The sequence below is a fragment of the Prionailurus bengalensis genome, chromosome E3 (genome assembly GCF_016509475.1).
Source record: "Prionailurus bengalensis isolate Pbe53 chromosome E3, Fcat_Pben_1.1_paternal_pri, whole genome shotgun sequence".
Classification (NCBI taxonomy): Eukaryota; Metazoa; Chordata; class Mammalia; order Carnivora; family Felidae; genus Prionailurus; species Prionailurus bengalensis.
Genome location: NC_057357.1, coordinates 31,765,507 through 31,784,900, shown reverse-complemented (window position 1 = coordinate 31,784,900; position 19,394 = coordinate 31,765,507). Strand labels below are relative to the sequence as shown.

Below are 19,394 nucleotides of genomic sequence, written 5' to 3'. Positions count from 1 at the left end.
CACGATGTAGACGCCACATGGCTCAACTGTGGCTTCATCTTGCCTACTTCTTGTGACACCATATGTTCTTTTACCAGATGCCAAATGTAAAAAGGAGCGGAAGAAGAAGAAAAAGGTGACCAACATCATCTCGTTTGACGATGACGAAGAGGAGAACTCTGGTGACGTTTTTAAGAAGATACCCGGGGCCGGGGAGAGTTCAGAGGAGAACTCCGACCGCTCCTCGGTCAACATCTTGTCGGCCTTTGAAAGCCCCTTCGGGCCAAATTCCAACGGAAGTCAGAGCAGCAACTCATGGAAAATTGATTCTCTGTCTTTGAACGGGGAGTTTGGGTACCAGAAGCTCGACGTGAAAAGCATCGATGATGAGGATGTGGATAACAACGAGGATGATGTGTACGGAGGGAGCATGTCCGGAAGGAAGTGCCTGGGACACTCGGGGTCGCCTGAGAAGTAAGTTCCACTTGGAGCTTTTAGCGTAGGGTTGGCGCGTTAACGGCTTTCTCTTTCTGCAGCCTCGGGTGAAGTGGGCGCACACACGGTTTATAGGAGGCATCATTCGCTTTTCTGATCTTGAGTTAGGGGGAAGGAGCGTTAGCTTACTGTCCTCCTGAGAACGAACTCGAGGGAAGGGAGTGCATTTGAAGGTCCTTCTTCTAAAGTTGGTGTCCAGACGCGTGCCTTGACGTTCTCGCCTTAGGTACGTGTCCTTCATTGCTGTTGCTTGGATGTTGCTTGTGTCTCTAACTTGCTCCTCGCACAGGAAGTTCGGGAGAGAGGCAGGGTTTTTCTAGAGCACAGTCGCAGGCTGCCAGTTTCTCTGTTTATGTACCGGGGCGTGAACAGCAGGAATTTGCCTGCACTTGCCGCTTGAACAGTGGACTTGGCGGTAGGTGGATGTTTGGAAGGGCCCTGATGCACACGGGGGCAGAAAGCACAACAGCACAGTGCAGAGCGTGGGTCCTGGAATCGACACAGCCTGGCTTCTCATTTCCTAGCTGCGTGGCTTTGCTTGGACACGTTTACCTCCCAGAGCCTCAGGCCTCATCTGAGACCTGGGAGCAAAACAGCACCTGCTTCTCGGAGTCGTTGAGTTAGCGGCAGACGTGCGTGGGGCCTTTGGCAGCAAGAAGGCACACAGGTCAGCTGCTTCTGCTCTCGCTGCTCTGTACTCATTCCTGTGCTTGGTCTTGCTCTGAGCACCGGATGAACGAGCTGCCCCTTCACTTGGGCCTTGCGGTGCACGGGGCCATCGTCACGCTGGCTTCACACCCAGCCCATTGACAGCATCACCTGGAGATGCTGACACCCCGTGGCGGGATTAGGGGCACAGCGTCTCTGGCTGTGAGCTTCTCATGTCCCGCCTCGTTCTGTCTCATGACACGGTGCCTGTTTCTGATTTCTGCTCTTTTGCCCTCATTCACACGGGTGCCCGTCTGAGCAGCGTTACCGTATCGATCACCTGTGATAGGCCGGGCACGGCGGGCTCCTCGCGTACCCGCCCTGGGAGGTTGGTGGGTGCCACGCTCGCTCGGTGGATGAAGGCAGACAGCAGAGATGTGTCAGAGCAGCGGCAGGGCGGTCCCTAAGGTTCAGTTACGCTGTGCTCCCACGCTTTGACTGCCAGCTGTTTTCCACGTTTCTACATGATGTAGGGATATCGCTTGGTTGACAGTCCGTCGGATCAACTTGTCACGATTTGCTAACGTCTCTTTCCCCCGCGTTCAGTATTTAGGTTGTTGGCCTTTGATGTTGTTGCTGCTGTTTTTGCCTTTCTTGTGATCAGCCACTCTGAACTGGACGTGTTCACGCACTAGCGTTTCTTCTACTCCTGGAGGGTGTGTTGGGGTAGGTCCCCCGGAGTGTTGCTCTTGTCCAGAGGGATGAGCGTTGGCCACCTGGGACCCACGTGCTGTGACCCGCTGTATGAGTCCGGGTCTCCAGAGAAGCAGAACCGATGGGGGCGGCGTGCGTCTGCACATGGGCAGGAGTCCTGCCCGCTTGTCCGCGGTTCCACTTGCCACGGTTTCCTTTCCACGGTTTCCGTTCCCCCGGAGCCAACCGTGGTCCTGGAGCAGTGGCGCTCCTTCTCCCGGCTCATCACGAGGTCCGCAGTGGCCTTGCGCTGCGTCACAGCGCCCGCATTCACTCTGCTTCATCTCACTGATGCCGGCAGGCTGGGTCCGAGGACCCAGAAGGCCTCCCACAGGACCAGCCACGAGCGGCCCTGGCTGCACACAGGCTAGAAATCAAACTCGAGCCAGCAGCAGAGGAAGACAGAACTCGCTGAAGGCGTGGAGTACAGGGACGGTGTGTTTGGGAGACTCAGCAAGGGAAGGACGGAGTCACGTCCTTGCTTGGAGCCCGGGGTTTTTTACTGAGGATTGTGCTCTGGGGTATGTCACCTCTCGGGCGTCCGGGAACCGCTTAGAACAAAGACCAGGATCCAGGTGTTATGCCTTGGAGCCAGGGGGGTCTTGGCGTCGAGGGGTCTAGCGCCGGTGGTCTGGAATACTCTCTGAGACCTTCCTCCGGCTGTTCTAGCCTGGTCCTTCCTTGGATGTGATCTGGTCTAAAGAAATCATTCGCTCCTTGTCCCTTACAAGGAGGACGTCTGCTATTTGCATTTTGAGGCACGTGTAACGTGGGGTTGCGGGTCCTAGCAGGAAAAGCAGCAGGAAGGGGAGCAAAAAGCCGATTTCTGTGGAGTCCTTCAGCTTCCCTGCCTCCTCATCACGTGGGCAGTGGGTCATCTCACGTCATCACGAGAAGGGTGACTACAGTGCAGTATGATATTTTGAGAGAGAGAGAGAGACCACATTCACGAAACTTTTGTGGCAGATCATGGTTACAGTTGTCATATTGCATTGTAAGTTACTGTCGTTAATCTCCTAACGTGCCTCATTTATAAGTTAAACTTTACTATAGGTGTGTATGGATAGGAAAACACAGTATAACTATAGAGGGCTCAGCAATGTGTGTACTCTTAGGAATTCCTTGGGGGGGTCTTGGGACGTATCCCCTGCGGATAAGGAGAGGGGGACGCTACCGTCTGTCTGGATCTGTCTGTCTAGATAGATTTTAAGGAATGGGCTCACGTGATTGTGGACACCTGACAGGTCCAGGATCTGTAGGGCATAGGCCAGCGGGCTGGAGACCAGGGAGGAGCTACATTTCCAGTCCAGGGGTAGGCTGCTGGCAGAATTCCTTCTTCTTTTTAAAAAAAAAAAAATTTTTTTTTAAATGTTTTAATTTATTTTTGAGACAGAGAGAGAGCATGAGCAGAGAAGGGGCAGAGAGAGAGGGAGACACAGAATCTGAAGGAGGCTCCAGGCTCTGAGCTGTTAGCACAGAGCCCGACGCGGGGCTCAAACTCACACACTGCGAGATCATGACCTGAGCCAAAGTCGGACCCTCAACCGACTGAGCCACCCAGGCGCCCCCAGAATTCCTTCTTCTTTGGGGGACCTCGGTTTTTCCTGTTAAGACCATCAGCTGATTGGATGAGACCCAGCCAAACATGGAGGGCGATCTGCTTTACTCCGAGTCCACTGTCTTAGGTGTTAATCTCATCTGAACATATCTCCTCAAGCAACTGGAACAACGTTTGATCAGATATCTTGGTGCCGTGGCCTAGCCACGTTGCCACATAACATCCACATAAGCCCTTTGTTCTTCAGCAGGGCCTTTTGGGACATGCCACTTGCATTCAGTGTCTCTGTGGGTGAGTGCATCTCTGAGTTGATTCACCCTGTGTATTTTTTGTCCCCAGACACAGTCATTTCTCTTCCTATTAGCCTGGGGCCATTGAGGGAAGCCTGAGCGGGAGGGCAGCCTGTGAACTAAGGTAGCCACTGCCGGCATTGTGATGTGTAAGACACAAAACAGTGCATGGTGACCTTTACAGGGGCCCGGGCCCTTCCAGGCCATTGGGCCTCCTGCACATTCTGGATGGACTCTCCCTGGCGTAAGGCGGTGGATCTTGATTGAGCATTCTGCAGAGCCCCTTGGCGAAGAGTGGAGAATGATCAGATGGCCCACTGAATAATACTTTCGTTTTGATTCTAAGCTCACGTTCACAGGAGAGGTCTGGGAGCTGGAGGGGCCGGCGTCTTAGCAGTTGAGCAGCACAGCCAGGTTTGTGAGGGAAAAGTGGCCCTTCCTGGAGAAGCTCTCTGTGGATGTGACAGCCTCTGGCCAGTCAGTGCCCTGATTGTCTTTAAAATGCTCTGTTGGGCATTTAAAAGCTGGGTTTATGTTTCTGTTTGCTGGCAGTTAAAACGCTTCTTTGGTGACCAAGGGAAAAAAATCTTGTCCCTCCGGCCTCAATATTTACAAGTGTTTGGTTTGCCTTTTTTTTTTTTTTTCCTTACAAGAGGATAATATCTTTATTATAGAAAGGGGTTTTTCTGTCACTTGACGTGTGTCCTTGGACAACCAGTAGGGAAGTGGGGTGAAAACATAATTGAAAAAGAAATACAAACATAGGGGAAACTGTTAACATCTTGCTAGCAATTAAGCAAATGCAGAGTGCAGCAGACAGCTGGAATTTTCCCCGGGATTTAAACTGAAAACCAGAGACAAGGAGAGCCCTAGGTTAGTGCTCTGGGGGGAGGGCTTGCTCTCTGCGTGTCCTCAGCTGCTTGGTACCTTCTAGGCACACAGTAGGCCTTAAATGTGGAGTGGATGATGGGGCGAGTCTGGCGCACAGGGCCGCCAGATCCTCACAGATCACGTCCCTCGTGTTGACCGCCTTGTGGGAAGACGGTTTGACACGACCTCAGGAGCCTCCGAAATGTTTGTCCCACCTGATTCAGCAGTTTTGTTGCTGGGAATCTACCCTGAGGAACGAGCCTCCGGAAAGGAAAACCCGTTGCTGCCTCTTGACTCCAAAGTCCTTGCTCACAGAAGTAGAACACTGGAGCTGACCTCAGCTCTTGTGTAGTTCAAACTCGAACGTCTTAATGGTGCAGATCTTGGACATCTTTTTTTTTTTTTTTTTTTTAAGTTTTTAACGTTAAATCCAGTAGTTAACGTAGTGTTTCATTAGTTTCAGGTGTACAATATAGGGAGTCAGCAGTTCCATACAGGACCCAGTGGGATCTGGAACATCTTAAATGACATTTAAGAGTGTCTTAGTAGTGTGAACACAAACTTATGAATTAATATGGAGTGGGAAAGAGCAAAATATTAATCTTACATTGAGTTTCGTTATGACCTCTTGAAGAAAAATACGTGTAGAATGAAGCCGTTACGGAAATGGTGTCTAATGCAGTTTTGCTTTTGGTGTATCCCCTCCCCCGCCCCCCAGCCACCCCCCGCTTTTTGGCATTTTCTAGCTTTTAAAAGAAATGTCTGACTTTTTTGATGAAAAGCAACACCCATTACTGTTTTTAAGCCAGATGTGGCACCACGTTCTGAGTGGGTCTGTGCCTTAGGAATCACTTCAGTATAAGTCATTTTGGGGGTGGTGGCCCTTGGCCCCTTTTGCTTGGGTTCTGAATCTCAACTAAGGGGACCTGGCTTCACCTGTGCTCTGCCCGTGTTGCTGAGAAGTGGCAAAATTTCCCCTTAGAAAGAGCAGAAAATCCCATCTGCCTGGAGCAAATGATTCTGCTGCCTCCTCCTGAAGGGCCCCCCTGAGCGCCTCTGGGTGTCTGGGAGTCCCCTGGGTCACCAGTTGCTAGATTGGAGCCCCAGGAGGGCGGCTCTGTACGGATTCTAGAGGCACAGCCAAGTTCACCCCAGGGCCCGGCCCAAGTTTGGTTCTGCTGGTGCACCCCACCCAGTCTGCTGAGCGTCTCATTGTGGGTGTGACCTGCACGGTTAAATGACGGAGTTTGCAAAATTCTGGTAGGATTATTTCCCGTTTGTTGCTCTGAGCCAAACGTTTGACCAAGAGGTAGACAGGACTGAAAGGAAAAGCTCTAACCGACTCTGGAAGCAGCACAGGCTTGCCCCCAGAGGCGGGCCCTCTCCCCTCACCGCTTGTTAAAATTTAAATTCTAGTTAGTTAACTATCGGTTTCAGGAGTAGAACTCAGGGATTCATCACTTCCATACAACACCCGGTGCTCATCACATGCCCTCCTTAGTACCCATCACCCATCTAGCCCAGCCCCCACCCACCCCTCCCACCTCCCTGGTTGTTACTTTTTAAAGGATTGCTAAGGACAACAACAAAGAAGAATACTTATGCCACAAAGCCTAAAATATATCCCGTTTGGTCCTTTACAAAAAATTATTCTTGATCCCTGCCCTGAATCAAAAGAAAAACTGCATACATCATGCCACATGGTGGGCGGCAGCCACGGGGCCCAGTGTGATTGGATTTGGAAGATGTGGCCTCAGATCCTTGAAGCCTCGGTTCTGTCCAGGATGCTGAACTTGCACTAGTGACATAACCTCCTGGAACTGGTTTCCTCTCTCCCGCCCCTCACTTCCCCCTCTTCCTCTCCCGTTCTCTTCCTCTTCCTCCTCCTCCTCCTCCTCCTCCCTCCCTCCCTTCCTCCCTTCCTCTGTTAAGTAGGCATGACCATGGTTTGCTTTGGATTTCTTTATAACTGTGTCCCAGAAAAGAAACTGAGTTACAGAAAGAAAGGAAGGAAAGGAAGGAAGGAAGGAAGGAAGGAAGGAAGGGAAGGAGGGAGGGAGGGAGGAAAGGAAGGAAGGATGGAAGGAGGATTCTATGAACTTTAAAGCCTGTGCAAACACATTCTGGTATTTATTCATGTCTCCTACTTGGCCAGAGACAACTGCTGCAGTGGGGAAATCCTTTTTCAGACTCACTGAACTGAACCAGCTGGTGTGACAAAGATGGTCCAGGTTGCTCTTGTACTTCGTGGATAAGGGGACGGCATGACAGCTCTTATGAGCCTGCTTTATGTTTAAGCTGACCCCCTTTCTTGGAAGGGACCCAGACACGATCTGGTCTGATTCTGCCATTTTACTAATGAGGGCTCGAGAACCAGCCAGGCAAAGGGACACTCACCCCGGGTCTCGTGGCTGCCGTCCCTCCAGAGCCTGGGACACTCTATCCTTCCTCCTGCTTCAGGACTTTGCACCTGCTTTTCCCTTGCCTGCGTTCCTCTCGTCCTTCTCTTCACTTGGCTGACCTTGTGGTCTCGCTTTCAGCTCTCATCTGTCACCTGTCTTCTTCAAGGAAGCCTTCCGTGGCCTTCCTGACCAGCTCCATGTATCTGAGCTGCTGTCTTATGTCTACTTGTGGGATCGTGTGGTTCATGTCCTGGTCCCCCTGTGACTTGTAAGCTGCCGGAGGGCGGGATAAACACTATTTGCTGGCTCTTTGGCCAGCACAAAATATACGTGAGCACAGAGCCTGGCATATAGTAGGGGCTCAAGAAACACTGGTTGAAGGCACGAATGTACGAGGCCTGGGTCTGGACCACACGCTCCTGCTCCCAGCCTGGGCCTCCTGTCTTCAGCTCAGTCATGGTCTGGTTGGTTCCCCAGAGGGAACTTGAGGGAGGCTGGCGGATGCTCGTGGCCCTCAGAGGCTCTTCGGTCTGTCACGCAGCTGTACTCTCTCACCTCAGGCCGCTGGATGCGAACGCCCGCCTCGCCCAGATGCACAGCTGGGCCCCGCTGCAGGTGCTCCAAGGTGACGCCGATGTCCTCTTTCCGGTCAGCGGAGTGGGCTCGTATGGCCCTGCAGGTGGGTGTTCCCCGATGACGTGTTCCGTCCATTCATGAGCTTGGGCCCCGGGAGCCAGCAGCAGGGTCCGGGTCCCCTCTGCAGTAGGACTGCACGAAGGGGTGTGGGGCCCAGGGCTGCAGAGGCTTGTTGAGGTTGGGACTGCCTGAGGCTTTGGCTTCTCTTCTTGCTGAACCCGAGGGCTTGACTTGCTCCCACCTGAGCGAGTGCTGGGCCAAAGCAGCTGACAGGTCATGAAGGAGGCCCCCAAGCCTGTGTTTTTTCCTCCCCAGTGATTTTGTTTTGGAACTTGGTCATATACAAGCAGACCACCAATGGTGACGGTTATTGTTGCCTCTTAGGGAAAAGGTTACAGCACCCTTTGCAACCAAGTGCTTGGGGTCAGAGAGTAGCTTGCTTGAAACCTGCCTTTAGAGCGGATGAGCGTTTCGGACCCCTTCCATTTGGTTGAGTGTGCTCTTGTGTGGTTTGTTACTCTTTTCTTTAGCTAGAGCAGGTCACAGGGAGCAGCGGGAGAGGGGCGAATGGGACGCAGATGAGCCCGGTTGGTCCAGGGGTGGGCGTGCGGTGCAGCCGGTACGGTGCCCGGCGGCTGTCACGGCCCCGCGACACCACCGGGTTGGTGAGGCCCCAGCCTCTTCCCCTCCCCTGCCCACAACCCCCCGTATAGGCCCCTTCTCACCCTCCCAGGGCCGGGTCTGAGAGGACGTAACAGGGCCCACCGACTGCTCAGGAGGCTGTTGACATTGTGAACCGGATGGTGGACTGTTCTCGTCACCAGCGGGGGACAGAAACCCCCTCCAAGTAGCTGGAGCGCAGGGGTGGGCAGGCGGGACCCTCACTGGTGGCAGTCTAGAGTGGGGGTCAGGGAACCTGGCTCCAGGAGCCGCGTGAGCTGGTCACCTCTCCGGGTGGCAGTGCTCCTGGCGGAAACTGAGGCTCCAGAGCGTGGTGGCTGAGTGACTCAGTCCGCCGGGCCGGGCTCCTCTTCGGAAGGTGCAGCCGGTGGTGATCCTGACAGCTGAGGCGTACCAAGCCCTTGAAGCGAGTCCGGGACTGCAGGGCAGCCGGTGTGGATGAACACGTCCCCTCTCACCCACGGCCCGTGAGGAAGGGCTGGGCGTGTTCTCTCACCTTCCTCTAGATTTGTGGCAGGGACTCCCAGGCGAATGTGGGGAGAGGCGCCAGGCACCTGCCGCGGCCCCGAGAGAGCCTGCCGTCCACGTGGGCATCTCGTGCCGGGGAGTTGGAACGAAGAAGGGCGTTCGTGTGTGTCCCCCGTCCCGCGCCCCGCACTTCCTCATGTGGTCTGTCCTGTCTCCACTGCCCTTTGACAGTCTTGCTCTCTCTTGCCCTCTCCCCTTTCGGCCTCAGCTGCGCGGCCTTCTTACCAGCCAGCGCTTCTCCTGAGGTCTCCGCTGAAACCGCCGAGAGGGGCCGGCTGGTGGGCCCGGCTTCTCCTTTCCCTCGGGTGGCCGTCCGTGGTCCCAGCGGCCAGTGGTGGGGTTGGGTGCCTCGCCGCTGTCCACTGAGCATGGTGCACGTGGGGGCTCGCAGAAAGCAGGTGGTCCTAACGCCCACGTGGGACCCGTGTGGGACTTCAGCTGGTGACCCAACACCCTACTCACCTTGTCGTCCTCCCCACCGAGGGGGCCTTTCTGCCCAGCTGCCAGGTGCCCGCACTAGGCACGCTGTCTCGTTTCTGGCAGCCCCTTCCTCTTGGGGCTGGGGGCTGGCTGCTCCGGGGGCGCTGCCCTGTTGCCCTCTGTGCTGGGGTGGAGTCTTCCAGAACCCAGCACTCCTCCTCCCTCTGCGGGCTTCCTCCAGGGTCTGCGGGGAAAGCGGCCTCTGGCCAGCCTCCAGCATCCTCTCGGGAAGCTTTCCCCTGGTCCCGCCTCTGCTTGTCAGCCTTCCAGACCCGAGGCTTCACCTTGTCACTGTTTGGGGACCCCGAGCTCCAGCTTATCTCCATTATCCTCATCAGACATGCTGTGTGTGAGCCGCCTGCCAGCTTGTTAGTTTACTGTGGTAACAAAGCCGCCAGGAGTCCCGGGAGCCCGTGACAGCCTTGGGCAGACTCGCCGTGGGTAGGAGTTGCATAGGAAGACAATTATGCTCAGGCTGCAGAAGACAGGAGAGACAGCACCGGAGTCAATCTGCTGCCCGACTGGAAGGCCAGGTGGCATCGAGTCCCTCCCGGCCTGGCCCCCGTTTCCCTGGGAGGTGGGCGGACCTCTGGTGTCAGGACTCACCTGTCAGGGAGGCCTTTCCCTGGGCGGCTCTGAGTGCATGCTCTCGGCATTTCTGTCCCAGACTCCTTTGCTTCTGGTGACTTCTGACCGCTCTCCTTTCTGAGTGACACCCTTCTACTTGAGCAGGGTTAACCTAGCCTCTCATTCTGGCCAGGGAGCCATTTTGTGTCTTCAGTGACAGTTTTGGACCCAGATGGCTCTACCCTGAGGAGACCTTCCCATCATCTTTGAAAGTGTTGGTATCTGTAGTGTCACTGCCCGTGGGGACATTTAGAGGAAGATGGAGGGAGGCACGTGGTGGAGGAGGAGTGTTTTGGTGGCCAAATCTGGAGAGAGAGAAGGTGGCAGAGAAGGGGACTCCGGACACAGAAGCATTGTCCTGATTCGTGGACGGGGAGGCTCTGTGGCTTAGGGGGCCGTGCTTTGGAGCTGGGGTGGGAGGCTCAGAGAAGGAAGACACCATTCAGGTCACATGGGACCAGGGTGTGGGATTAGATACAGTCATTCCTCTGGGCGTGTCTGTCACCTGCAACATAGCAAAGCACATTTACCATTTCTTTGAAGCTGCATGGGAGAAGAAGCCCCAAAGTTCCTTTCAACCAAGAATACTCAACGGAGGTGAACACCCATTTCTACCCATGGCACACATGAAATTGTTATTGCTCCTGTCCTCATCGAGGGTCCTGGGGTTGGTGGTGGGTCTTAGCAACTTCAGAGTTAGTTAGCTTCTTTTCTTTTCTTTTCTTTTCTTTTCTTTTCTTTTCTTTTCTTTTCTTTTCTTTTCTTTTCTTTTCTTTTCTTCTTTTCTTTTCTTTTTTCTTTTTTTTCTTCTTTCTTTCTTTCTTTCTTTCTTTCTTTCTTTCTTTCTTTCTATTTATGTTAGAGAGACAGAGAGCATGCGCACAGGTGGGGGAGGGGCAGAGAGTGAGAATCCCAAGCAGGTTCCCTACTGTCAGTGCAGAACCCAACGTGGGGCTCGAACTCACCAACTGTGAGATCATGACCTGAGCCGAAATCAAGAGTCAGACACTTAACCGACTGAGCGCCCCCCCCCCCCAGGTGCCCCCAGGTGCCCTCCAGGGTCCGTTTGAGGCCTTGTTCGTTCATGTGAGACCTTGGGTCCTCAAACCTTCATTTCCCTGGTTCTTCAACTTCTTGCCTCACGTTGGGTCTTTGGGGTTGCTTGTTGGGGTTGAGGAGGCTCTGTTGTAGCACCACACTGACCTGAGACGGTTGATCCGGGGCTTGGCTCCCAGTGGGTAGTGTTACTGTTGGGGATGTCAGGACCCTGTGGTGCCCCTGGACCTGCATGATGTGTGGTCCCCACACTGCTCATGAAGGTCGTGTGCCACTCAGGGCTCGTGGTTTTCTTTACGCAACCAGTGGGTGTCCTGCTCTCTACCGGCCCTGTGCTGGGCTCTGGGGGGATCCGGAGATGAGCCTTCCCAGCCCCCGGAGTTTTGCTTGCAAGGAGGGGACAAGGGACATCGACAGCTCCCTCTGCTCCCACCCCTGCCCCCACCCTGGCCACTCTTCGCACAGCAACTGGAGCGATGTCTTAGAACTTGAATCAGATCGCCTCATTTCCATGCTTCAAGCTCTTCTAGTGCCCTGAGGATAAGATCGGGAACCCTCACTGTGGCCCCCGAGGCCCCGGCTTGCCCCACAGCTTGATGCCCTCGTGATGCCCCAGCCACACCAGCCCGCTTCTGCTTCCTCGAGCCGAGCCCACCGCCGTCTCTCTCCTCCCGCCTCCTGCAGCCTGTGCGCGTCCTTCGGGTGGCAGCCCGAGTGTCACGTGCAGAGGGCTCCTCCGCCCCCTTCCCAGGCAAGCCGGGCGTCCTGTTCACACTGCCATAAACCTCGTGTGTCCCCATGCCCTCACCTCAGCTTGGAACCGTGTATTTGTGTAATTACTTGGTGATGCCCATCCCCCCGCTCGTCTTTGAGGTCCTCGAGGGCGGGGCTGTGTCTGCCCTGATTCCGGTGTGACCCTGACCCTGGTCAGAGCCGGGCCCACAGTGTGGGCTCGGGAAGCCTGTGCTGAGTGGGGGCGCAGTGGGTGGACCGAGTACCTGGGGGTGGGGCTTGCCGACGGGAGTGGACACCTGGTGGTTGGAAAACTGATATCCAGGTGGGGACACGGTATAGACAGAGGAATGGGGCAGGGAGTTCAAGGACGCCTAGAGAGAGAGGCACGTGGCCCAGATCAGCTGTGTGAGAGATCACGGAGGGGGAAAGGGCTTAGCTCTGGCTCTGGGCAGAGTGAGGTTCAGACTCTCACACATTAGCTTGTGATCTCGGACAGGTCGCTGAACTCCAGGGCCGTCTCCACATCTGAAAAATTAAGATAATAGTAGCGGGCACCTCCAAGGGCGCCTTGAGGGCGAGTGAGGCAGCCTGTGCTCCCGTGGGACATCGCTGGGCTGAGTCGGATGGAGGGTGTCTGGAATGCTGGCAGACGATGTGGGCCTTTACTCCAGCCGTGGGTTTCCGCTGTGTATGTTGGAGTCCCCGTTTCCGCTCCAGGGAGGGGAATCTGATAGCCGTGAGTGGGTTGGACCATCAGGGGTGAGGCAGAACTGTGGGGGCTCCTGCAGGAGACCCCTGGAAGGTATCGAGCCTCAGCACTAGGGCGGCAGTGGAGACGACTCTGGACAAGGAGTGGGCGATAATGAGGTGGAGCTGGCAGGTCTGGGGCTCCCTGGCTCCATGATGGAGGGAGGAGGGCGCCTCGCTCTGAGGGGAGAAGGCCCAGTGGAGAGGGTGACAGAAGGGAGCAGTTGGGACGTTACGATCAGTTGGTGGGCCCTGCAGGTGGCCCGGTAGAGCTTCAGGCGGGCAGCTAGCACCGTGGGCCATGGGTTCCGGATTGAGGTCTCAGCCAGAGGCGCTTGCTTGGGACGTGTCCCCTTTACACAGCTGGGGGCCAGGGCCCCGACCCTGTTGGAGTGGCCAAGGGGGGCCCCTGAGCTGGGATCCAGAGGCACGGTCACAAAGGAATCAGAAAAGATGAAGGTGGGAGGGCGGGGATGATGATGGCAGTGGCGATGGAGCCTGTGGTAGGCAGGCTGGGCTGTAGGGTGACGTTTCCCCCTCAAACTCCTTTAAAAAAGTAGGAGCGAGTGGAATAGCTTGATGGGGATGGCAGGGTAGAAGAAAAGGTGGCAAAACATTCTCTCCTTAGGACTCCCCAGTGCAACCCCTTTAAGAGCTGGGGTATTTCCAGCAGGATGAAACTCGGGCCAAAACGGGAGGAAGGACAGGCAGGAGGCCGCGTAGCTTAGGGCAGTGAGATGGGCTCCCTCCCGCCTCTGCCCCGTGCCTGCATCCGGGCCTGGTTCTGCAACGGCTGTCGAAAAGCCAGAAATTTCTCCACTGGGCAAGTGTTAGCCATGGGTGATATCGGCCTTAATGTCACCGTCCAGCCCAGGGGGCCATGATTTGCACTTTTTTCTGAAAAGAGACTTGAACAGCAACTAACACATATATGAAAATCTTCAGTGCCTCTAGAGATGATTTGTGGCCTCACTTGTTCCGAATGCCTTTCTCACACACCACTCTCTCTGTGCCGGGTGGCGGCTTTTCAGAAGGCGGCAGGGCCCTGGGTTTTGATGTAGGCGCTGTCGGTGATGGGACTGTGCTGCCCCCTTGTGTCTGTCATCAGCCACTACAGTGCAAGCAGTTTTGTCCAACAGAAAGCTGATTTCTGTTCTCTGATCCTGAGGCTGGCTCTGAATATGGACTTGGTGCACCATTCCAGGTGGCTCAAGGTCAAAAAGGTTAAGTGGGATGTTGGCGCCCCCTGCCTTGTGTCAGTGCCTGGTGGCAAATCTGGGATTCTGGCCAAAAGGACGAAACAAGTAGCAGATTAAAATCCGGCGTGTGGGCCAGGAAACATTTGCCAGTCGACTGATGTAGAGGGGAGCCCGTGTCTGCACCGTGCCCGTGCCTCCTGGAGAAAATGAAATGAAAACAGACAGCTGACTTTCTCTCCGCCACTGCTCTCTGTGCACAGATGCCCCCCTTGGGAGCCTGGAGAACGGGACCGGACCAGAAGACCATGTTCTCCCGGAGCCTGGGTCCCGGTACAGGTTAGTATTCAGAAGCCAGATCGCCTTTGGGATTGAATTGTCCTGTTGACAGCTGTACCTTTGATGCTTTTTTGAAGGTAGGAGCGCACCTGCTGGGATTCAAGGTCAAGGCCTTATTTCACACTTATGTTCAGGTTTAGATGGGAAGTTGCCGAGGGTGTCCGCGTGAGAAACGGCGTGTTACCAAACTTCATTTGTGGACCCCCTTTACTTTTTATGATTTTGGGGGCATATCTGGGTACCTCTTCTACTGTCATTTACTGGGTTTTAACATTTGGTCACAATATTAGGCAACTTTCATATTGTGGAATACTCGAGCCACTTAGCTCTCACGTATTTGAGAAGTGCTTCGTCCCGAATAGAGTAGTAAGCACCATGTTGGGTTTCTGATTTTCAAATAAAAGTATCTCCAAGGGAAACTGAGTTGCTCAAAGTCATTGGATACTTGGTGTCTCCCTGATGCCACCGCGATCTTTGTGGCTCTTAGAGTTGTTTCTTCTTCTCTCTTCACGGTTTTAACTGGGCGCAAACCAGGGGTCGATCACACCTGCATTTTCAACCTCAGCTCCAGGGTGGGAGTCACTGGTTACATCAAACCATGCTTGGTGTTACTGTCTCTCCCTGAGTCGACGGGGCTCTGCTCTGTGACAGTGACACCACCTGTAGGTTCCTGCACGGTCAGTGCATTGTCAGGGAGGACGGGTGTCACCAGGTCCATCCAGGATGCAGAGTCCTTTCTGCTGTTTCTTAAAAAAATGTTTTTAATGTTTTATTTATTTTTGAGAGAAAGAGACAGAGTGCTAGCAGGGAGAGCAGAGAGAGAGGGGGACACAGAATCCGAAGCAGGCTCCGGGCTCTGAGCTGTCAGCACACGGCCCGATGTGGGGCTCGAACTCACCGACTGTGAGATCATGACCTGAGCTGAAGTTGGACTGAGCCACCCAGGCACCCCTGCTGTTTGTTTTAGAAGAATACTGAGTGTTGATTTCAGGGACACAAATCAGCATCAGCGAGCAGGCAGATTTGCAAAGAGGGAGTCTGCAAATGATGAGGGCTGACCGGGGTTTTTGAAGGGCTGCCTCCTGCGCCTTCTGGTGGTTGTACCTGAAAACCCTGAGTCCCTGCTAGTTCTGTGTTCATTTTGAGTGGCCGAGTGTGACTTGCTCCCGTCTGCTTTTTCCCAGTGTGGAAGCCAGTCCTCCTGGCCAGGGAGGCCCTCTCAGCAGCCTGCTACCTTCCTCCTCGGTGCCAGAGTCGATGACAATTAGTAAGTACCTGCTGAGTATCCTCCCCCAAGGCCGGGTGACTCTCGGGCCTGCACCTCAGCGGGTGCCGTGGCGCTTGCCCCTGCGTGACTGTGGACTTCATGAGATGTGGGGTAAAGTCAGGTGTGTGTGTCCGTGGTGTGAGTGTGCTGTGCCTTTCTAAGCTTCCCGAGCTGTGGTTAATGACCAGTTTGGGCGTGTGCCCGCTCTAAAGGACACGCTTCAGAGCTGGAGCGGCACTGAGTTTTGAGGGGTTTGGGGGCTTGCCTCCTGTACGGTCATTAGCCACAGAGGAACTGTGCTGATTGGGTAGGTCTGGAGGAATCATTTTTATAATTAAGGAAGAGTGTATCTCTTAAGTGCAAAGGTTGTTAAAGATCAGGTTCCAACGGTTTCGAACCTTCGTGCTTGGGAAAAAGTATTAGAGATATAACAAGGTTAGGTTTGTGTGGTTTTATATAATAAAGAGAAAGCCAGCTGTAGCTTAAGGAGATAGAAATTCATCTCTCTTTCCAGAAGTAGGCAGGCTGGGGCTGGTATGTGGCTCCATGTTCGTCAGGAGACTGGGACTCCTTCCATCTTGCCTCGTAGTCCAAAATGGCTGTTTGAGCTCCAGCCATCCCAGTCTCATCCCAGGTAGCAGGAAAGAGGAGGGAGCAAAGGAGACATTTCCTCCATTTCCATCGATAGGATTCAACTTTTTCCTCTAGCCTCTGACTGAAATTTACATTTCCTTCAATTATGAAAGTACCAGCAAACCATAGAAACCACATTCATGTTAACAAAATGGGTGACTTTATCACCGATAGAAGTCGCAGGCCCCCCTGAGAGCTGCAACATGAAAAAAAATCTCAGATTATTGTTTCTGCTGGAAAATAGGGTAGTTTTTAAAATGTGATAATAAAGAATTCTGTGTATTTTTGTGTCACTTTTATTTTTTACATTTTGATAATCCTATTTCAGTATAATCTGTTTCCTTTGAAATCTTGTGTGTTTTATTTTCTGTATTTTAAAATCTTTTTCTGAGAAGTGGTCCGTGGGCTTCATGAGACTGCAGAACGGGTCCACGGGGTACAAAAAAGTTGACGCCTGCCCCCAGCTGCGAGGACCCTTCCTAGAAGTGCACACAGTATCCCACTGACTTGGCCAACATCAGTCCCATGGCCTCCCCGACTGCTAGGGAGGCAATGCCCCCCTACCCCCACCATAGGGTTTTCGTTGCTTAGGGAGGCAGTGCTCCCCACCCCGTCATTAGGGTTTTCATTGCTTAGGGAGGAAGAGCGGGGTCTGGGAGACGGCCAGCACTGTCTGAGTCAGGGATCAAGGAGGAAATGAGGTTGGTCGGTGAAAATGACCAGTCTCCCTCTGTGCAGTGAAAGCGTGCAGTTCATTATGGTCCTTCTCAGGCTTGAGTTCGGCCAGGCAGATATTTGTCGATCTGTACTTGTGGGGCACACGGGCTGGGAGAACACTGAAGTCGCTGGCTTTCAAATTTCAGTTATTTATTTACTGCTGTACTAGTATTTATCCTGTACTTTTTTTTTTTTTTAATGGGTGCACTTAGGAAAAGTTGAGTGCCTTTATTTAACAAGGGAACTTTCCATGATTGTAGTAAATGGAGAGTCGCTCTTAGTTGACCTAAATAGCAGGTAACTGAAAACAAAGGCAGCGGAAAGGGCCAATGCTCAGTCGGCCTGGATGTCTTTGCCTGTCCCAGCTTCTGGCTGAGACCCCCTCCCATTGTTAAAAGGAGGCGAGTAAGTGAGCAGCACAAGGAGGGTGTTGGGGATATCCTAGCGCTAAACTCCGATCTTTTTCCTGGAAGTAACCAGAAGGATTGAGAAGGGACAGAAGGCGTCTTGTCCGAGTCCCTGTGACTTCATGCCTCGTCTTTCTGCGTCTGCAGTGTTCTCTGTTTGTGTGGCTCCCACCTCACGTAGAGGGACGAGACTTCACTCTGGCCCTGAGGTGTGTCCCCTCCAAGGAGTTTCCGTTTCCTTTGCAGAGAACGGCGACCCCGAGATCGTGCACCCGAGTACCACGCTTCATAGGGGCCTTGCCGTGGGCGCTTTACTGGGGTGCGGGCATCTCTGTGCACCCCAGCAGCTGTCCAGCACTGTGTTCCCCAGATGAAGTCCCTCCACCACCGCCGAGCTCGGGCCGTGCTGCCGGCTGGCCTGTGGGTCTCCCTCAGCCACTTTGTGCCGGAGCAGGTAGCTGGCCCTGCGTGCCCACCGGCAGTAAGGTCATCCGTCCAGACAGACTGCAGTTGCGCCGACGGCTGAGGTTTAGGCTCTGTTTTCCTTGCTTTGACTCAGACGGTTTTCCGAAAATGTAAATCCGGTTGCATGACTTGCGATCTTCGGCAAGTAGGGACTTACCCAGAGCTCGTGACTCGAGTCTCGGAGGAGATATGTCAGCACACCCGCATCTCGACCCTCGGTACTTTGTGGCGGTGAACGTGTGCTTCCTGGGGCAGGGGCAGGGGGTGGGGGCCCTGTTTGCTGAGGTGGCGGCAAATTTCAGCGAGCCTTCTGGACGCAGCCCTGCATCGCCCGTGCGTGTTCCGGGTGAGAGGTCAGGATCCTTAGAAATTTCGGACGGAAGGTGGGTTTGACTCGTGGCCCCCTCATCCTGCCTCTGGCACCGTGTCGTTGTAGAAAAACGAGAAGCGTGAGCCGGTCCGGGTGTCCAGGGTGTCAGCTGGGTGTCAGCTGGGGTGGCCCTAACAGAGCCCCACAGACTGGGCGGCCTGAAAACAAACTTCTGTCTTGCAGTTCTGGAGGCTGGGAGTCCAGGTGACCGTGACGGCTCCTGGCAGGGCTGCTGGCCTTGCCTTGCAGCTGGCCTTTTCTGTCTGCCTGTGCATCCCTGGTGTCTCCTCCTCTGCTGATAAGGACCCCTGTCCTGCTGAATTAGAGTCCCACCCTTAGGACCCCATTTCACCTTAATTACCTCCTTAAAGGCTCTACCTCCCAGTACAGTCCCACTGAAGGTTAGGGCTTCACATATGAATTCTGCCTGGCTGGGAGGGGGGGGGCACCTGCAGTCCTGGGGAGTCCCGAGAATGGTGTCCTAGGAGCTGCCCACCTCCAGTTCAAGGATTGCATCCCAGCATGTGAAGCACGTAGGATTCCACTCAGGGGAGATGCCTGCCTCTCTAAAACCCCGAAGAGCCTGGCTGGGGGGCCCCAGCTCTGCTCTGTGAAGCAGGGAGCGTTTCCTTCACATCCTGCCAAGCGGCTTCCCCAGTTCCTTTACTGGTCAGTACAGGCGGCCGCCTCAGTGCTGTGACGAAACTGGAGTCCTGAATCCTCAGTGCTTGGGGATAACTCACAGGTCCCCTGCCAAGCAGCCTTCCCCTCGAGAGCTCTCTCTCTTCTCTCTCTCTCTCTCTCTCTCTCTTTCTCTCTCTCTCTCTCTCTCCTGTGTCTGTCTGTCGTTCCTCTCGAGACATGTCTCTCGATGTGGCAGAGGGTTTTGTCCTTGGCTTTTTGGCTTTTTGGCTTTTTGGCTTTTTGGCTTGTCAGCTTGTCGGCTTGTCATTATTAAGGGCCCAAGAGAGGATGCTGTGGCCAGGCCTACATTGCTGCCCTTTCTGCAGGCCCTTTGGCATTTAAGAGCACACAAGGCCTGTTGGGAAGAAATGGTTATTTCGTGAAGGACTAGAGGCAGTCTGGAGCACCCCAAAACAGCTGCAGTTCTGCCCGGGCACTTCCATTTCCGCAGCTAAGTTTGTGTGTGTTTGTGTTTCGGGTGCTCAGGGGTGGGAACCGCGGCCCGCCTGTTGCTTTGGCGGGTGATGTGCTGTCCCAGCCAGGAGGCCACACTCTGAAACCAGGCCGCCCGGTTCCCCACGCTCCCCAGGGTGGACGGAACCTCTCGGGGTCTGTCATCCCAACCCAAGGATGCTGCCAACACCCGTCTTTTGCTGAGAAGAGTATTTGGGTCAGAGCTGAGAGTCGGTGAACAGCAGCTCTTACCAGTGAGCCTGTTTGTATTGTTTCCTTAACGTTATTCCCGAGGCCTTTCTTTCCCCCTTCATCTCCCGGGTCATCCTGCCGCACGACTGTAATATTCCGACTTACTGGATTGTTTGGGCAGTTGGG

General features: G+C 54.3%; 1 protein-coding gene across 2 annotated transcripts in view; it reads left to right on the top strand.

Annotated features, from left to right (window-relative positions):
* SNX29 (sorting nexin 29) overlaps positions 1 to 19,394 on the top strand; it is a 500,693-nt gene that overhangs the window by 65,600 nt on the left and 415,699 nt on the right. For both annotated transcript variants that reach the window (XM_043560511.1, XM_043560512.1), the window contains exons 8-11: positions 78 to 453; positions 7,556 to 7,674; positions 13,945 to 14,020; positions 15,205 to 15,287. In XM_043560511.1, coding sequence (XP_043416446.1) covers positions 78 to 453; positions 7,556 to 7,674; positions 13,945 to 14,020; positions 15,205 to 15,287 — 654 coding nt within the window. The remainder of the gene's footprint in view (positions 1 to 77; positions 454 to 7,555; positions 7,675 to 13,944; positions 14,021 to 15,204; positions 15,288 to 19,394) is intronic.